This window comes from Sus scrofa, chromosome 13 (genome assembly GCF_000003025.6).
Source record: "Sus scrofa isolate TJ Tabasco breed Duroc chromosome 13, Sscrofa11.1, whole genome shotgun sequence".
Taxonomy (NCBI): Eukaryota; Metazoa; Chordata; class Mammalia; order Artiodactyla; family Suidae; genus Sus; species Sus scrofa.
In genome coordinates, this window is record NC_010455.5 from 106372038 (window position 1) to 106393311 (window position 21274).

General features: G+C 38.0%; 1 protein-coding gene across 4 annotated transcripts in view; it reads right to left on the reverse strand.

Moving 5' to 3' along the window:
* Positions 1 to 21274, reverse strand: part of WDR49 (WD repeat domain 49) — a 144577-nt gene that overhangs the window by 23822 nt on the left and 99481 nt on the right. For all 4 annotated transcript variants that reach the window (XM_021069761.1, XM_021069760.1, XM_021069759.1 and 1 more), the window contains 5 exons: positions 18651 to 18749; positions 16815 to 16979; positions 14291 to 14478; positions 13035 to 13232; positions 8984 to 9162 (listed from right to left, as the gene is read on the reverse strand). In XM_021069761.1, the coding sequence (XP_020925420.1) occupies positions 8984 to 9162; positions 13035 to 13232; positions 14291 to 14478; positions 16815 to 16979; positions 18651 to 18749 (829 nt within the window). The remainder of the gene's footprint in view (positions 1 to 8983; positions 9163 to 13034; positions 13233 to 14290; positions 14479 to 16814; positions 16980 to 18650; positions 18750 to 21274) is intronic.

The following is a 21274-nucleotide window of genomic DNA, read 5'->3' on the forward strand; positions in this document are numbered from 1 at the left end:
ATGGATGAACATTCAGTGAAGCAGCTAGTAAATAACAGTATTCAATAAAGGTTAACTTCCTTCCATGTTTTTCTTCTGCCCTAGTTGACTATCTTCCAAACTCAAATGAGTTTAAAGTAGAATTTTCATTTTAGCGTAGTTTCAGTTTTACAGAAAAGTTGCAAAGATAGTACAGATTTCTCATTTACCCCCAGCCCAATTTTCCCTGTTTTAACATCTTATATTATCACTGGTCAAAATTATAAAATCTATCATTATTAACTCAATATTATACATTATTATTAACTCAATATTCTATTAAGATTTTCTTAATGTCCTTTTTCTAACCAAGGATACATTACATTTAGTTTTATGGCTCCTTAATTTCCTCTGGTCTATGAAAAGTTTTCAGACTTTTCTTGTTTTTGATGACCTTGACAGTTTTAAGGAATACCAGTTAGATTTTTTTTGTAGAATATCTCTCAATTTGGGTTTGTCCAATGTTTTTCTTGTGGTTGGATGGTTTTATGTGCTGTTTGGAGGAAAACAACAGATATGAAGTGCTGGTCTCATGGCATCTTATTGAGGGCCCATGCTATCAAACTGACTTACCACTGTTGATGTTAAATTTATCACATGGCAAAGGTTATGTTTGCCAAGTTTTTGCACTGTAAAGCTAGTTTTCCCTTTCCTTTCCTTTATTTATTTATTTATTTATTTATTTTTAATTGTTATTTCTCCAATACAATTTTTTTGCTACTGTACAGCATGGTGGCTCAGTTACACATACATGTACACATTCTATTTTTTCACATTACCATGCTCCATCACAAGTGAGTATACATAGTTCCCAGTGCAACACAGCAGCATCCCTTTCCTTTCTATATGCTACTCTCTGGAAGCAAGTTTTCCAAGCACAGCCTATACTTAAGGAAGGTGAAGAGAGTTAAGCTCTACCTCTTTGACTTAGCAGAGGTGTGGGGGGGTTATCGACACAAATTATTTGGAATTACAGATTTTTAAAGGAAGTCTTTGTCATTCAAAAGACTGCAGGTAGGGGGCAGTTTTCCCCAAAATCACACTGGAATGACCTCCTTCATAATATACTGTCTTATGAATAAGACATTATTTAGCCACTGCCTAGGCGTTGAAGACAAGAATGATGGTATCTTTAGAGAGTCATTTTAAGATAGTAAGAGAATATGTAACAATAAGTAGTTGGTGGAGGATTCAGGAAAGGTAGGCCTTAAAAAGGATTCAAAGCAATGGAAATATATTCCACACTCCTGGATTAGAATAATTAATATTGTTAAAATAGCCACAATACCCACAGCAATCTACAGATTTAATGCAATTCCTGTCAAATTACCCATGACATTTTTCACAGAGCTAAAACAAACAATCCAAAAGTTTATATGGAACCATAAAGGCCCAGAACTGCCAAAGCAATCCTGAGGAAAAAAAAAAAAAAAAAAAAATTCAGATAATATCACAAAGCTACATAATCAAGACATTGTGGTACTGGTACAAAAACAGACATGCACACCAATGGAACAAAATAGAGAACCCAGAAATAAACCCAGATACCTATGGTCAATTAATATTAGACAAAGGAGGCAAGAATATAAAACGTGGGAAAGCCAGTCTATTCAGCAAGTGGTGCTGGGAAAACTAGACAACTGCATGTAAATCAATGAAACTAGAACACACCCTCACACCATGCAGAAAGATAAAATCAAAATGGCTTAAAGACTTAAATATATGACAAAACACCATGAAACTCCTGGAAGAGAACATAGGCAAAACATTCTCTGACATCGACCGTACAAATCTTTTCTTCTGTCAGTCTCCCAAGGCAATAGAAATAAAGACAAACAAAAAACAAAAAACAAACAAAAAAAACCAGTGGCACCTAATGAAGCTTACAAGCTTTTGCACAGCAAATGAAACCATTATTTAAAAAAAAAAAAAAAAGACAATCTACAGAATGGGAAAATAGTAGTTGCAAACAGTGCAACTGACAAAGGGATAATCTCTAAAATATACAAAAAATTCATACAACTCAACAGCAAAAAACAAACAACCCAATTGAAAAATGGGCAGAAGACTTGAATAAACATTTCTCCAAAGATGACATACAGATGACCAATAGGCGCATGAAATAATGCTCAACATCACTAATTACTAGAGAAATGCAAATCAAAAACTACTATGACGTACCACCTCACACCAGTCAGAATGGCTATCATTAATAAGTCTACAAATAACAGATGCAGGAGAGGGCATGGAGAAAAGGGAACCCTCCTACACTGTGGGTGGGAATGTTAATTGGTAAAACCACTATGGAAAACAGTACGGAGGTACCTCAGAAAACTAAATATAGAGCTACCATATGATCCAACAGTCCCACTGTTGGGCATATATCTGGACAAAACTCTTATTAAAAAGGATACATTCACCACAATGTTCACTGCAGCAATATTCTCAACAGCCAAGAATTGAAAACAACCTAAATGTCCATTGACAGATGAACAGATTAAGAAGATGTGATGTATATACACAATGAAATACTACTGAGCCATAAAAAAGAACAAAATAATTCCATTTGCAGCAACATGGATAGAACTAGAAAGTCTCATACTAAGTGAAGTCAGAAAGAGAAAGAAAAAAACCATATGATATCACTTATATCTGGACTCTAATATATGGCACAAATGAACCTATCTACAGAAAAGAAACAAACTCATGGACATGGAGAACAGACTTGTGGTTGCCAAGGGGGAGTCAGAGGGAGTGGGATGGACTGGGAGTTTGGAGTTAGTAGATGCAAACTACTGCATTTGGAGTGGATAAGCAATGAGATCCTGCTGTATAGCACAGGGAACTGTATCCAATTACTCGTGATGGAACATGATAGAGGATAATATGAGAAAAAGAACATATGTATATATTTCTGGATTGCTTTGCTGTACAGCAGAAATTGACAGAACATTGTAAATCAACTATAATAAAAAAATTAAAAAAACAAAGAGTTTAATCCATAGAGGGAAAGAGGAAGGCAGAGAATAGGTAAGAAATCTCCTGGAGAAACACACAAATTGCCCTAATTAGATGACTGCCTGTGAAACAGAGCTAGATTGATAAAACTCTAAAAAAAGGGCAGTTCCACAAAAAAAAAAAACAGAATATAGAAGCAACTTCATATTCAAAGGCCAACCTAATGATTCTTTTCCATAGACATTTGATTTTGGTGGGAGTGGTTACAAGGAAAATATGCGGGGAACTGGAGAGATGTGAATATTCCTAAGATTCCAATATTTTCGATAAATATAAAGAAGCTAAAGAATGTACTAAACAGCTTAGATCGAGTTTAAAACTTTTTGCAAAAATGTATTACAAGGTGTTGCAAGAAGGGGGCATACTATGCGCTCTAGCAGGCTTGCCATCAATTCTATGAGGAGGAAAGACTAAATCTCCAACCTCTCGGTTCTGTTCTGGATGTAGAAGGGAGGAATGATGTGGGACAAGTTCTCAAATGCCCTATTAGGCACTAAAGGAAAGTGAAAGTGCCTTGAGTAGTGGCTTACGCATAGCAGGTACTTGAAAAAATCTCTCATCATTTGACAAGGAAACCAACAACTTTTCACTACTGTCACGTGTTGCTTGTTGGACAGGCAGAACAGAGCAGCCGAAAAGTGTACTGATTCAGGAGCTAGAAAGTCTACTTTGGGTCCCCGGCTCATCTCTTGTTAGTTGCATAAATCGCTTAACTTTTTTCTGTCCTGTTTTCCAAGTCATGAAACAGAGATTATAATTGTAGGAATTGCCAAGGATTATATAGTTACAATTAAACGAGTTAAACACATAAAAACCTTAGAACAGTGCTTGGAATACAGAAAGAGCTCAATAAGTGTTGGCTACTAATGCTTTAAAAAAGAATAACACAATATTTTCCAGTCAGGTCAGGGAATTCCACCTCTCCCTATAGCCAGCTCTAATATTCCTATTTTATTTTATATTTATATTATTTATATTTATAAAACTCCTAATTTATTTTCTATATAAGAACCTCTGGAAGAATAATTAGCTAATCAAAAGCATATAAATGATATTAAATATCAGTTCCCTTTTAATCATAACATGGAATTAGAACATCATAATTATTTCACAATCTAAAAAACATTAATTTTAAGTGTGCATTCTGCCTTATATAAACTTATAGAGAAATTAAAAGAAATTTATGTTTCAATTCCCATCTTATTATTTTATCCTGGTTTCTAATAATTAATCATTTCCCCATAAATATTTTTAATCATAGCCAAAGAAAAATATGTCAGAAGATAGAACAGACTTGCTGTTTGTTGCCCTAGAATAAGAATGAAGGTGGATGAGAGAGAGTTCTACTAACAGATAGATCTGACTTTACCATGAGCACCATTCTGTAATAAAGAGTGTTTCCGTAGCAGAGAGGACTATCTGTATGGTGGTGGGTGCAGCCCATAGCATTTATTCAAGAAGAGGCTGGGATGTGCTTCTCTTAAGGCTTCAATAGGAATCAGTCTAGTGGAGTTCCCATCGTGGTTCAGTGGTTAATGAATCTCTGTAGGAACCATGAGGTTGCAGGTTCGATCCCTGACCTCGCTCAGTGGGTTAAGGATCCAGCATTGCTGTGAGCTGTGGTGTAGGTCGAAGAAACGGCTCTGATCCCATGCTGCCGTGGCTCTGGTACAGCCTGGCGGCTACAGCTCTGATTCAACCCCTAGCCTGGGAACCTCCATATGCCACAGGTGTGGCCCTAAAAAGCAAAAATAAAAAAAAAGGAATCAGTCTAGCAGACATCAGATGCCTCTTTCAAGTTCACTACTGAGTTATTAAAGATTAATAAACATGTGAAGAAACATTCACTCCCACAGATAATCAAAAACCCAACTTAAAGCAATGAAGATCTATCAAGAACAGCGTTTTAAGACAATGATACCATTCAGCGGTGGTTCAGAGACAACCATTTCCATCTAATGCTAATGGTGGAGCCCACACATCACTGGGACAGCAATTTAGCAAGACTCAGACGCCTTTAAAATTTTGACTCCCCTGTGCATGAAGGTCTTTAAAAACATATTTTTCCTGTTAAACTTTGTAAACAGTTTAAATATTTAAAAAGAAGAGAGTGGAGTTTCCATTGTGGTTCAGCACTAATGAACCTGCCTAGCATCCATGAGGACGCAGGTTTAATCCCTGACCTCTATCAGAGGGTTAAAGAACTGGCGTGGCCATAAGCTGTGGTGTAGGTTGCAAATGTGGCTCGGATCCCACATTGCTGTGGCTGTGGTGTAGTCCAGCAGCTGCAGTTCCAGTTTGACCCCTAGCCTAGGAACTTCCATATGCCAAGGTGCAGCCCTAAAGAGACAAAAAAATAAATAAATAAAATAAATAAAAAGAAGAGAATAATTAAAAACCTTTGGGATAAATTGCTAGGGGTCATTAAGGATGTTGATGTCTATGGACACTCATATTAATTAACATGGAAGTATACTGGCTGTATAATTTTAAGTGGTAAACAGAGTATAAACTATATACACTATGTCCTTTCTTTCATAAAATGTATATTTTTTTATTTGCATAAGATGCTCAGAATAAGGCCTGAAGAGTGAAATGCCTAAGTGTTAATGGTGGTTTTGCTACTAATGATTTCATGTCATCATTTTCTTCTTGTTTATTTGTACTTCCAATTTCTCTTCTAATCAACATGTATTATTTTCACAATACAGGAATATTCTAAGGATATTTTCTAAATGATTCCTTTCATTTATAACTTTTCTAGATTAGAATAATTTTGTGAGTCCAGATACCAAATATTGCCATAGATAAAGAAAAATGCATGTCCACTGTGGTTTTTGTTCCCCCATTTTATCTTTTCGTTTTTTTCTCTTTTATTTTTCATTTTCTAATGGTAGAACAATTTTTGAAGAATCTGCAGAAGAATAAAATCTATTTCTCTGTGTCTACTGTTAACTTAGTATTAGGACTTCCTATTTTCTCTTAAATTCTACATTCATCTTCGTCTCCCCAGGACTTAAATTGAAGATGGCATTTTACCACCTACCTACCACTTACACACAATATTATAAAATACTTTAAGCATTATGGAAACCTGGTATTTATATAAGACAAAAGATAATAAATGTCAAGTTTTTTTAATCCTGGAAAGAGAATCTTAAGAGTTAAGATGAGAACATGGCTTTAAATAATGTATTTTTCCCCTTCATTTTTCCTGCTTTTTCCATTTTCTTTTGGCCCTTTTTTTTTTTTTTTTTTTGCATCTCCATCTTTCTTACTGTTTCTACTTCTAAACATCCCCTCACCTGCACACACACACCAAATGTGCTTCTCCCCTTTTAGTTTCTCTAAATTCTTTTACATATTTACTCTTTTCATATTTTTGCATAGGAATGAGAACTGGCATAATTTTCTCCTGGGATTTACTAATCTGACTGGGAATAGGGCACATTTTTCAGAATACTTTTTAGGGAGAAAATGATCTGTAATATCTTCAGTATTGTAGGGAGGCCAAGAAGGACATCTTCCATTGGGTAATTGCACTGTATGTGTCCACAGGATTCCTGGACATGTTCCTGGAAGAGGTGAAGATGTACCTGCCAAGTCAATTCTGAGGATATGTTTTCAACAGTTTTCTTTCAATTAGTTCAATAATTCCAAAATGACATTATTCTGTACTATCTTATTCCTACCAAATCTTAAAATTATTTCAATCTGGCCATTTGAATCGCTAAAGGCAGAAATTCTAAGATCACAGGTATTTTGGATGTGTCATCACCGGAAAAGATGCAGTAAACAGAGATAAGTTTACTTTTTACTGCCAGAAATATCTCCCAAGGCCTACAGAAATGTATAACAAATATGGAACGATCACTCTGCTATATTCTTACTTAATCTGGCAGAATGCAAAGGGCTCTACTCCTAAGAGAAATCTGTGGATTTAAGAATCTATACATTAGCACTAATTTTCAGAATACAAGTGTCATGGAACAAGAGGAAATGAAATGTGAAGTCAGGAAAGAAGTAAACAATTCAAGTCGAATTTTTAAAAAGAATAACAGAGATTGTCATGAAGAATGGGAAATTTATATACTGGCTGAAATACTCAAAGAAGTATCTGTGACGTCTGCCTTCTCCTAGGAGTGTGACAGGAAGAGAAGGAATGATGAATCTTGTTACCCTGATGTTATTTTATTTCCTTATCTGTAAAGTTGAGTTGGGTGGCTGGGTGGACGCATTTTATTGTACACACAGTCTTTCCATTCTCTGCATTCTATTCTTGTACAGGATCGGTCATGCTATCTTTCTAAACTGAAAGATTCTTCTGCCTGAAAGTAAAATGCCACTTGACATTTCGGCAAGCCATAATTCAAGGAAATGGAAGGACAAATACCAAAGGGTAATTTAGTGTAACAGGATGTTTAAAGGGGAAACTTTTTTCTCCTATTTCCTTGTCCAAAAAGTATGAAAGCAAAATAATTAATTAATTAATTAAGAGGTAAAATGTATTCCTATATTTCAAAGTGAGATGCTAGATAGATTCCTTGTGCAGGCCCACTTTGCCAAGGAGGGAGCTCCAAACCTGATCTTGGAACTCAGGTCAATCACCACCTTAGGATAAGAACAGACTAAGGATGTAGAAATTCTAAGAGAAGATTACACTGCAGTCTTAGGTGTACAGTGAGTACCACCCCCATGGGAAAGGAGGGGGACGCTTCCCCCTCAGGTAGTTCTAGCTTCTGTTCACATAAACAAGGCAAAGAGCTTAACACACGTGCCCTGGGTAATCATTAGATGGACAGAGTGAGCCAGTGACTCATAAATATCTGGAAAAAGTCTAAAGGCAAAAAGCTGTGGCTGAAACTACTCAAGTGAACAGGGGAAGAAGGGATAACTGTGGAACATTTGGTGTGGCAAAGATGTGTGAGCTCCCTATTGGCCAAGCAGAAGTTAACCCAGGAGGAGTTGTGCAAGAGGCAAGGCCCACCAGAGTGAGGGGACTGGAATAGTAAAACCTCAGCTGGCGGGGTCGAGCCCCAAGAGTTTAGACAAAGAGTATATTAATTTCCAAAGCTGCAATGCAGAGATCTCTGGGTGCAGTCATCAGCAAACCCTCAACTGTACCCCCTTAATGTAAATTATGGACTTTGGTTAATAAGAAAGTATCAATATTTGTACATCAATTATAACAAATGCCCACACTCTGTTGGGTTGAGGGTGGGGTATATAGAAACTCTCTGTAACTTTCTATGCAATTTTTCTGTAGACCTGAAAAAATGTAATATACGTACATGGTAATAAAAATGTCAATTGCATCAAAGAAAATACAATGAATAAAATTGTTTTCTCAAAAAGTTGTTTAATATGAAAGGTGACATTATGAGAGCATGAGTTAACAAAAGTATAGGAAACAAGAGAAAAAATTAAAATTGCCTGGCATTAGAGAGGAAGAGGAATGTAAGAATGGGATCTATCAGAGTGATGTGAAGAGAAGAAATAGCTGAACAACACAAAGGAAAGGTTAGAAGTCATAAATGATGGTGATGTCTAAAATTCAGTTAAGCTCTTTTTGAACTTCTGTTACATAAACCTCTGTGCACCTTACCCAAACCAGGAGTAAAATCTGACATACATTCTAAGATAGGTATGTGCAGCATACATACACACATATACTGCTTTTGAAAAAGGGGTTAATTTCCAAAATTAGGTTGATGATGGATTAGACACAAAAGACTAGAAGACAAAGAATAGAAATCAAGCATTTAGCAGATGCAGGAAGAAAGAATCAGATCTCATTCTAAGATCTTAAGTTTTCCCCTTGCCACGCACACCTCTACAATGATCAAAATATTAGAGAAATCTTGAGATAGTCATTGGACATTCCACCAAGCACAGAAGGAAGTTTAGGCCAATTTTATCTTACCCTTTACAGGTAAGATATACCCACCTATCTGCTGAATATTTGTTTTTCTTATCAAGTAGAGAAGGTTTTGTTGGGTCCAAGCATGATTCCTCCTTGGAAAGTAAAGGAATTTCCTTTGCGCTTTCCTCTTGAATCTTATTTTCCATTAAATTATTGTCTCTTTTAGGAAGGGAAAAACAGTTCTCAAGTTGCCAATGCTTTCCCTGAAAAAAACAGAGAGATTTACTTTTAGAAAATGTAATTTCCTTGAACATGTGTGTCTACTATGTGTTAGATTATCAAATGAAAACCTAGGGACACCAAAAAGTGAATCAGACATGGTTTCTGTCCTGAAGGAGCTTAACAGTCTTATAAGGGAGATGGAACATACACGTATAACTTTAATAAGGTTAGAAAGTGATGTGTCATAAGAAACAAACAGGAATTTTCTGAAGAGACAATAATGAACTGCAAAAAAACTGGTACTTCCACTTTAAAATCCTCAATAGCAAAATGTGTATTTACTAAAAAGAAAAACAAAGCTTTTGTTGAAGAATTGTCAGGGGAGATCCCATTGTGGCTCAGCGGTAATGAACCCCACTCAGATCCATGAGGACTCAGGTTCAACCCCTGGCCTCCCTCAGTGTGTTAAGGATCCAGTATTGCCACAAGCTGTGGTGTAGGTCACAGGTGCAGCTTGGACCTGGTGTTACTGTGGCTGTTCTGCAGACCAGCAGCTACAGCTCCAATTCAACCTGTAGCCTGGGAACTTCCATATGCTGTGGGTGCGGCTATAAATAGACACATAGACACTCACACACACACACACACACACACACACACACAGAATTTTCAGAATTTTTCATATAACTATTTTCTTTGCCCCTTCCCCTCCCCCTCAAATCTCAAAAGCCAGTCCGATTATTGAGTACTTTTTCCAAGAAAACATATGTCTTCACAGATCTTGGCTACAATTCCTAATATGTCTCCATCTAGCAAGAGCTCCCCACTGACAATCTACCCTATGTGTTTTAAACACAGAAGCAATTCCCTTGTCTTGTGGTTCACACTGCATCCATAGGGATGCACCAGGGCACATGGCCAGCATGATGTGAGGGAATATTAGGAATCCCCAGTACATCTGACTGGCCTACAAATTGACCAACTTTTATCAGAAGGGTTTGCAAAGTAAAATGCCCAGAGGGGTCAGGAAGCTAGTGTCAATGAATGAATCAAATTTCAGATAAGATGATAAATAGCAAACGAGCTTCACCCTTGGTATGCACATGCAAAAGAGAAAGAAATATGGGACTGCACTGAATTAGCGAGAACCCACTTTCCACGAAGGGGCCCGAGCTACTCTCAGGGAATGACATATGTTCTTTCCCAAGAGAAGCTAGAAATCTGGATTACATGGAACCATTAAGATGTTTAAACATGGGCGACCAAGTCAAATTTTAAACTCTGGGTAAAAATGCTCCATCAGCATCACTGGCCATCAGAGCAATCAGCTGTGGAGGGGCCCAAACACAAATTCTGCCCACCGCAGCCGTGGTGAGTGCTGAGATGAGCACTGAAGAAGCACCCACATCATCTAATTTCTTTTTATACCGCAATCATTTGACAGTTTCCCGGGATAAAAGTATCTCCACAGACAAACCATCCCCACCCCATCTCTCCAACTCTAGAAATAGACACACCATACCACTTACTTTTAAAAATCTAACTTGAAAACCAACCTCAGATCAATAACTATGTTATAAAAGTGGTACACTGTTTTTTTAAAAAAGACTTCTTTTATGAAATATATTGAATAACACTGCACTACATTTTGAATACTTTAATCAGACTGAGTATGATTGGAAAATGAAGGCTTAATACAGGAAATTAAAATACATTATCACTTGTCCTTTTGTTTTTATAATTGCTGGAATGGAATTTATTCAACAAAAGGACAATTGCAACATTCCAATGTAGGTCAAAAGTCACTATGCTGTACAAATAAAGTTGGTTCGGGAAAAATTCTTCTAATCTTAGTTATATTTATTAATTGAGTCTCTTGCTATCTAAGTATTTCTATCTGCCTCCCATATCTTTCTGTTTTTTGGTTTTTGTGAAAGGATGTCTCTTCTTACACTATGAGAAGGACATTCTCTGTTGCTATTTTCTAGTATCTGCTAATTTTTTCTTTTCCTCCTTCTTTTCCCTTCACCTCCTCCCCTCCCTCTCCCTCCTGCACCCCTTGGGACTAGCAGCACCCATATCCAAGACAGCTTGATAAAAGTGAGTTTTTTTTTTTTTAAATGTAAAGCTCAGGCAGAAGGGACTAGAAAACCCAGCTGTCCCCACTTTGCCAGCCTTTACTTTCTAAAACTACCCAGCTCTGGTGGCTCTTTTCTTGTCTTGAACAGAAGGGAAAAAAACAAACTATTTTCATGCAGACTTTTTGAGGGTGAAGTCCTTCAAAATACAAAGAACTTTACAAAGCAACGAAGGAAAACTCTCAAAGGTATAAAAATGAACAGTTTTACTAGCACATATTTCTTCACGAAAATAAAATTTAGGCAAAGATTGTGTTTGGTGCACCCAATATATAAGTTGCCCATACCTGGAACAGTCCTATTTCTTGCTTCAGCACCATCTAAGGAACTTAGCTTCTGACACCACCAGCTTGATGACACTTGTGTCTTTGCCTGGCCAGTAACTTGCCCCTCATCCCATCAGAGCCTATAGCAAGGTCAGCATTGCATTGACTTCTCCAGAAGCAGCTTTTCAACTCCTTTCATGTTCATGATGCCAGCTGTGCCCCACACTGTCTATCTCACCACACCTGCCCACATGCCCGTTTGAGTTCCCACTCAGACACTCTTTTTCCTGACTGAGAAAAGTCTAGCACTTGCTCTATTTACAGAGTGGAAGCAATTGTACAGCTCTCCAGAGTGTCACATGGAGACGCCCACATTTCTTGGTCAAACACAGGTCCGCCTACCCAGATTATTTTCTGATTTACCATCATCCTTCATGTCCTATAGGGGTGTAAAGAATTCTTTAAGTGCAGGTTGACATCCTCAAGCTGACCTCACAAAGGAAGCAACAACAGACTTTGTCTTCCCAACAAAGAGAATCAGCATGAAAGCAGCACCAGAGGCTACTGGAACCAGATGGAAACTGGGGTTCTGGGCTAGTCATACCACCATGTTTGAACAGTACTGACTGAAACAGATCAAACTGATATTTTGTTCCCCAAAGCCCAAAGGGGACAGGAGCTGAGTTCCCAGGAAAACAAATGAAAAAAAGAAATGTGAGACAATGAATATGTTCTTCTTTTTCCATGCCCCTCTACTTCCATTTTTTTTTTTTAATAGGCAGATATAAATCAGAGATTGGTTCCCTGGGAGGAAGGGGTTAAAAGCATGAACTGGAAATGAGCCAGCTTGAGTTAAACAACAAATTCTACCACTTCTTAGGTTCTGTGAGCTCTGGCAATTTAATCAAACTCTCTGTGCCTCTGTTTCCTCTTCTGCAAAATGGGAATAATAAGCTTTCCTCCCTCGTGGGATGGGCAATTCTGAAGATTACATGAAATAATTCATGTAGAGACCTCAGAACAGGGCCACAGGCATACAAGAAAAACTCAGCAAACACTAACGATTGCTACTTTGGCAGGAGTAAACTAGACAATGAACAGCAAAGTTCATTTTTTTCTAAAATTGTTTGTATTTATAGTATCTTGAGTTTTACTTGACTGTCAGAGTCTATCTGCTTAATGATAACACGTTAATTTTATCCACATTGTATTTCTACTAAATTTAGCCATTGAAAGGATTCACTTATTTTAGAGGAAAAATTTTTCTCAGAAATCCTGGTACATTTTGAGCTGCCTGGAGCTCCTCATCTTTTCACGTCTCCAGTGTCCTCCAGTGGATGGAACTGCCATGGTTAATAAGGGAGGCCTGGAGCTACGGTTCCAGAAATGGAAATCAGTTCTTTCATGACTAATGAACTTTAATAGCCGATGAGATTCAAATGGAAATCAGGCCAAGTTCATCTTAAATGTCAAGTAAATATTAGAATAATAAAGAAGCAATCTTTCTACCTGACCAAAGATCCGGACAGAAGCACTGCAGACATCAGTCACACAGATGCTGCAATCTGCAGAGGCGGAGAGAACCAGGGAGCGGCTGCCAGGCTCACACATCGCTAAGGAACTTATCCAGTCTTCATGAGGTCTGAATGATCTTATCAGAGTTGGGGCCTGTGTGAGTTTGTTTTCATTGGAATTAAGACAGTACTCCTGAATGAAAAGAAATGCCAAAATTCACAAATATCCAAATATTAAATGTGATATAACACATTTTTTTAAGTCTGATACTGAAATTGAAACAGGTACATTTCGGAACAGCAATCTGTGATACAAATGCAAAAGAATAGCTCATGATAACAGAGGTGAGAAGAACGATTTCCTGAAAACTTTCAGGAAAAGGTTTCTCACTGATTTGACTACCTAGAGAAATAGGAAAAAGGAAGGAGGAGGAGTGGGAATATGGAAAGAAAAAAATCAACAGTAAAGTCAGCTATTTGATAAAGTTGATGAACTTTATCATGTATAGGTAGTCACATATTATCCAACTTTATAGTATTATTAGAAAATTGAGGGAGTTCCCATTGTGGCTCAGCGGTTATGACCCCAACTAGTATCCATGAGGTTGCAGGTTTGATCCCTGGCCTTGCTCAGTGGGTTAAGGATCCAGTACTGCCATGAACACTGGTGTAGGTCACAGACGTGGCTGGGATCCTATGTCACTGTGGCTGTTGTGAAGGCCCACAGCTGTAGCTCCTATTCAACCTGTAGCCTGGGAACTTCCATATGCCTCAGGTGTCACCCCTCCTCCCCCCACCCCCCCCCAAAAAAATAAAAGAAAAAAGAAAAGAAAACTGAGCAGGTAATAAGTGACACACACATACCTGTAAAATCTCAGAATTACTTAGGATGACGATAATGTTAGATGAAGACCAAGTATTCTATTTAAATTATGTTTACAGTCTCATTTCAAATAAGGCATATCTTAATTATTTATTCTCAAAAAATGCTGCAAGACCGTACTCACAATATTGCATTCCTAATTTGGGTGACTGACTTGACTACACAGTAACAGAAGATTTTTCAATATTGAGAAAATCTTTTTTTCCCTATGAATTATTTAAAAGAAGTCTCTGATCAATACAAGTTTTCTTTAAAATACTCGGACTGATCATTTCTTCCTTTATCTAGAAAACAGACAAAACCTGATGCACAGTTATCTGCAACAAAAGGCAATCAGAAATAATTAATGTGAGACTTTTTCCATGTACCTCTATATTCCAGATTTTCAACCACCCCTCAAGATCTCCTGTGGCGAGGTATCGATTTGATTTGCCAGTAGACATGATAATGGAACCAACTCCTCTGTGAGCCAAAAATTCAGCCAGAAGTTGTTTCTTAAATGTATCCCAGAATCTGACATACCCAGATCCTCCACATGACACCAGGTTGGCTCCCCCTAATATGTGAGAGAACAGCTCATTAGGAAAACTATGGTAATGAACACCAGAAACTTCTTCATCAGTTTGCCCTGTGGAAATCATGGATGTTGGAGAGATGTGTAGCCCTGAGATCAATTCCCAGAACTTTGATCTTCTCAGATATAAAATGGAGATAACCCTATGCTACCTTCACTGGTTTGTGTTGAGTATTAAAAGAGATAGGATGTGTAAGATGTTCCATAAAATCTAGTTACCTTTCCTTCATTCATTATTTTAATATGATTTGGGGTTTTTAATTTTGATAGAATTAGTTTGTTAAATAAACTTATAAAATACTCATTTCAACATTATGATAATGTTCTAATTACATAAAACCCATCTTTCTTAATTACCCATTGGGCACACAGACCAAAGAAGTCAAATTCCTCATGCACAGAGCTGGATGCCTATAAGTAGTTAGAGCAGCATAGCTGTTGATTTCTCTATGTAGTTGCATGCTTTGAATTCTATTTATGAGCTTGTTTTTTAATCTTTGATCAAGAATTGGTTGTAAGCCCTTATGGAACAATTTTTTTGGTTCATGGGTCTAGAAATAACCTTTTCATTTTCCATTTGTATATGCTTTGTAAAAGCACTTTACCTAAATTATTCTTCTGTGGCAAAGTTCCTATTATTTGATAAATCTGCAGATGACTTCCAATTTGCTTCACAAATGTGCTGCCTATTAACAATCATATCTGTTTAAGGTAGAAATAATGGTATGTAGCCGCTTCAGTGGAAACAATTTGGGAATACTGATAACATAAAGAGGAATTAGTGTTGAGGAAATGAGAGCAGTTGCATGATAATTGTTCATTTTGTGAGTATAAGTGTGTTCAGAAAACAGGAAGTTTCAGAATCTAACCATTTCAGGGTCTATTCTAAATATGCCATAATGATTTCAAAACTCTAATAAGGGTATATATCTTTATTGATTTTTAATGTTGAAAACAATTTTATGAAAATCATGCAGATTTTCCATCTGCAAATTGAATATGAGAAAGTGAATATGGAAAACATGATTCAGATATATTTACTTGTTTCTAATAATGACTAGATTCCTAATGTTAAGAAAAAAAACTTCTAAAACTAAAAAAAAATGTATTTTTAGATAAATATTTAAAAATCATGCATTGTTTTCAGAATCAGGGTTTTATTTTATTTTATTTTTAGGGCCGCACCCACAGCATATGGAAGTTCCCAGACTATGGTTGAATTGGAACTACAGGTGCCAGCCTACGCCATAGCAACACTGCATCCAAGCCACATCTGCAACCTACACCACAGCTCATGGCAACACCAGATCCCCGACCCACTGCGTGAGGCCAGAGATCAAACCCACATCCTCATGGATACTAGTCGGATTCATTTCTGCTGTGCCACAACGAGAACTCCAGAAGCAGATTTTTAATTTGGGGAAAATGCAGGCTGCGAATGCAGCCATTGAAGCCAAAGGGGAAATTAAGCAAATAGTTATTTCATATATGATAACATCAAATAACTATGGTACATCATATGGTGGCACCAGTATCAGCATAATCCTAGCAGAAGCTCTAACCAGAACTCTGACTTACTCTGGAAAGGATACACAGCTGATAAAGACCCCCTTAGCATTATCCACAGCCCCTCCACAAAAAAAAAAAAAAAAAAAAAAAAAAAGAAAAAGATAAAGAGCAGACAGCTCTCTTGATCTGGGATCAGCATTTAGCAGCAGCTATTTCAAATTTCCCTATTGTCCCCAATCTCAGTTTCTCACTATTTTCTCCTAGCCCAATTTTTTTGGATGCACATACAGAAGTTCATGGGCAGGGATTGACCCTCACCACAGCGGTAATCAGATCCACAGCATGACAGCACCAGATCCTTAACCCACTGAGCCACCAGGGAACTCCTCTCCTAGCCCATTTTGATAACAGATGCCAGTGTAGTCGTCTCAAACTCAACTCTTCCATGCCATTGTAGACCTAGACTTTGGCTCATATATTGGGCATATTTCTTGCTATTCCCCCCTCCTACCAAACCTCTATGCCATGGCTAGAACACCAGTTCTGATTGTTGCCCAGAGTTGTTCTCTTTCTGATCCTGACATACACAGCACTGTGTAAATTGCTTGTGGGGTCTAATCTAGCCCTGCTCCTGGACCCATCCTCCTTAACCCCAACCTTGTTTGCCATAGCCTGTGGCCACCCACCACCCATACTGATTCTTTGCTAGACACAAACTCTACCAGACCCAGATCAGATTAGATTGAACTTTCTTTATTGTTCCCTGCTCCCACATTTTACAAGATACCAAAGAAGTCTATATATTTCACCTGTTGCTGCGGTGTTTTTTCTTGCTTCAAGGAAGCAAAGCCTCATAACAGCATTATTGCGCTCTGTGTCCGTCTCTAAGGAACAGGCTCCCAGGGTAGCCTGGTCTGCTATGGGGAGGGTGGAGCATCTCTTCCCAGCACTGAGAAACTTCTGAGACTCTGTATCTAAGATGGAGACAAGCCAGGTGTCTTAATGAACAGAAACATCTGCTTTTCAAACACGTGCAAAAAACCATAAGCCTACCTCCATCACGGGTCTCCCATGATTCCAGCAAGTCTCACAATAAGAGTCCAGTCAATATCTACAGGGCCTTCTGCTACTCACATCCTCAACCCCAACTTCAAGGATTACTTGATTCCATTTTTGTTTCTCATACTCCATACCCACTTACAGTGTTTTCCCCTAATATGAATTAATAGAGACTTCATTTTGCAGTCACTGCTAATGTCTTAGAGATCCTGATACATTCCAGACAAATGCGATTCTAATATCATGGCATTTTCAATTAACTAATGATTAATATTAAGCTTGCAAATAATTTAATGAACATGAATATAATGACTAATATAATTAAAGAATCGTTTTTCAGCAATATATGTTAGTGAGTTACCTTGGGAAGGATATTCCTAAAAAAAAAAAAAAAAGGATATTCCTAATGGTACTTCAATTATCTAATGATATCATCTCCAGGCCACACTAATAAAAATGAAAGATTCATCTCAGGATCTATAAATAGTCTTACATGGTTATGAAAAATCTATACAGAGGTATCTTCAAAATTTCAATGCAGGAAATCTATAGCAACGCCTCTTGTGTCTTTTGTAAATTTGATGTTATCTGCTTTTCTTTCCTGTCTAGCTCTCTGTGTTTTTAATCACAGCCACAATTCAATTTGCTAGAAGAGCAAGACAGAGCTCTCCTGAGGGCCAAGGCAGAGAAAGAGGCAGAATTCTACCCCTTTCATGGAGGCTTCAGATGAACCCTAATGATTAGCTCTTTATACATAAAGCAGGTCAGAGTTTTGTACCGGCAGCCAAGTAAACTCTAAATCTCTTAAGTTAGTTTTCTCCCTTCTAACAAATTACTCCCTTAGCTCTTCACACACACAAACCAAAGGGCTCTATCTGATGACCGGTCCTTTGTGAAAATCTAATTTCGCCTCTGTGAGTTTATCCAATTGAGACAACAGGACCTCACTGGGCCATGAAAAATGACATATTCATTACCCAAATAAATTAGTCTAAGGAAAAACCTTTAGTATCTAAGGAAACTAAAATAAAAAGTGAAAGGCAATTGTTAAGACATTTTGCCTAAGTATAAAATATTCATCTGCTCTGCTAAACTCCCATAAAATACAATATATTCCCATCTAATGCTCCTCACAGGTTTCTAAAGCAAGAAATAATTTAAGATTTCCAGGTGGCATAATATTTAATACAAGCTCTCAATTGAGCCTGAGCAGCCTATCAAGCGGACACGTGTTCCCATTTTCCTACCAAGGAGCACCCAAGGTTCACTCAAAGGCAATTTGGCCATGTTTATTGGCAAAAACTAAAGTAGATAAAAATAAGAGGCCCGCTCCCTGCTGTCAGTAATTCAGAAACGCTGATGTAGCATAAAGAAAAGGAATGGCAAGCCATGGAGAATTTGCTAAGCCAAGTAAATCTCAAGGTTCTTTTTAGTCACTTTGACAAGAGAATGATATCACTAATCCCTTGAGCTTATAGCCAATCATCTATAATTTAGGAGCAAGCTGGACCAGGTATGTGCACAAACAACCAGGCCTACTGTGGTTTGACTCAGCCACACTATTTCAATTTCAGGCTTGCACTCACCCGATTTTGTTTTTAGCAGCCGCTGGTAATCAGGATGAAGGACGTGATGAGCATTTTCTGTGCTATTGTTCCATAGAACAATTTCTCCATCATAACTCCCTAAATGAGCCAGGACAGAGAACACAAACTGCCGGAAAGTTAGACAGAAAATATGAGCAACAGCAATTAGAAGAAATCATCCGCATAGTTATTTACATGGAATCTAGCACTTGGTAAGTTCCCTCTCGATATGTGGAGACATGAATGAACAGTAATTCCTAGTGCTTTTGTTAAACTTAAGAACTTAGAATCTTCACAAAATACCTGTTTGGTAAGCGTGACAGAACTTATTGTTATACCTTTTTTATTTTATAGTAATAAAGCATTCAGAATACGGGCTTTGTAAGTAAATAGCTTGAGTTTGAATCTTCATTCTACCACCTACCAGCTGTGTAACCGTGGGCAAGTTAGTTAACTCAACTTGAGGCCCCAAATCCCTCACCTACAAAACTGGGTTAATAATTTTCTCTCATAGTGCAGTTATGAAGGATGCAAAGCCTTAGAATAGTGCCTCGTCTATTACAAATACTTTACAAGTGTTAATAATAATCATCATCATATTTATTATTGAGTGAGGGCAAGTGAATCAAGTCCTAGGTTTCCATTCTCCCCATCTATTCTCCTGTGGTGTGTATACCTTCTTTTTATCCCTTCTTTTTTTTTTTTTTTTTTTTTTTGGTCTTTCCAGGCTTTCACCCACGGCATATGGAGGTTCCCAGGCTAGGGGTTGAATGGGAGCTACAGCGGCCGGCCTACACCACAGCCACAGCAACATGGGATCCTTAACCCACTGAGCGAGGCCAGGGATCAAACCCACGTCCTCATGGATACTAATCGGGTTCATTAACCACTGAGCCACGATGGGAACTCCTTATTCCTTCTCTTTAATGTCCTTTATTCAATGTGGCTTTCTCCAATCCTAACACTTTTCCTACACAGAGTCCTTTCCTACTGCTCATCATAGAAGCATAGAAAAGCCCAAATAGTGAGGTTGAGTCTGACCAAGCTTGTCATGGGGAGGAAACATGCATACCCAGAATGCTGCTCTCGGCAGCCCAGGGAGGACAGCTCTGCTGAGCAGAGCGCCAACATCAAGTGGGGTGCAGAAGACAAAAGCAGACTGGTACTTATGAATGGTGTCTTTCTTGGGATTTGGAGAGAGAAGAGCGTAATACACACTGAACTCTGTGTTGTCTTGGAGAAAGCACCTGTGTAACTCATAGACTGGCCAAGGATGATGGGTTTCCATAGATCAGCTGTCCCTGAGAGTATCCACCTTCCTCTATCATTTTATTTTTATTTTTATTTTCTTTTTAGGGCTATACCTGCAGTCTAGGGAAGTTCCTGGACTAGAGGTTCGATCCAAGCTACAGCTGCCAGCCTACGCCACAGCCACAGCAATGCAGCTGGTTCGATCCCTGGCCTTTCTCAGTGGGTTAAGGATCGCCATTGCTGTGAGCTGTGGTGTAGGTCACAGACACAGCTTGGACTTAGTGTTCCTGTGGCTGTGGTGTAGGCTGGCAGCTACATCTCTGATTAGACCCATAGCCTAGGAACTTCCATATGCCTCGGGTGCGGTCCTAAAAAAGACAAAAATAAATAAAATTAAATTAAAAATGAGAAAATTACTTCACTTGCAAAGTTCTTGACCAAAAATTTTCACATGTGACTGGTGGGATGAGAACGAATGAAGAAAGATTATTTGTTCCCCAGTTGCAATGGTATTTTATGACAATTTTACATAACAACTACACAGCATTACTTGTCTCCATCACATTTCAGTATGTGATACTGCAGGGGTAGACTCCCAACAGCTATAAAGCAAATTCAACTGCAGAGTTGGCCCTACTGGTAAGTAATCAGGCAAGTTCTGAAAATAGTGAAACTTGACATGTAAATAGAGCAGTAAACCTCATATTATAACACTTCATGGATATCCTAGCTCTTTCCCTGTAATTCTTTTCTTTTTTTGCTTTTTGGGTTTTTTTTTGGGGGGGGGCAGGGAGGTTGTTTGTTTTTAGGGCAGCAATCTTGGCACATAGAAGTTCCCAGGCTAGGGGTTGAATTGGAGCTGTGGCTGCCAGCCTACACCACAGCTACAGCAACATGGGATCCTTAGCCCACTGAGAGAGGCCAGGAATCAAACCCGTGTCCTCATGGATCCTAATCGGGTTCATTACTGTTGAGCCATGACGGGAACTCCTATAAATTGTTTTCTTTGGCTGGAAATGGTAACAATAATTTCTGATCCCCTTTAATACATCACATCAAAGTATATTTGCGGATCTTTTCAAGAGCTTGGATTTGTAGACAGTTTGTGAGATAAGTCTTTAATCAAAGACTTTAAATTGTGCCAAAGGGTTAATGTGTTCCTATTACGAAACATCTGAGTGCCATGGAAGTGTGATTTGTACCCAATAACCACAGCTCCTCAAAAAAGGATGATGATGATGAAAGCTAATATTTGCTGACCAGCTTACTGTGAGCACTGAGTTAAACCCCTACCCTGATTACCTTATGCAATCAATCTTCACTATAAACCAAGATTCTGATATATCATTATTAGCCAGAGAAAAATCATAATT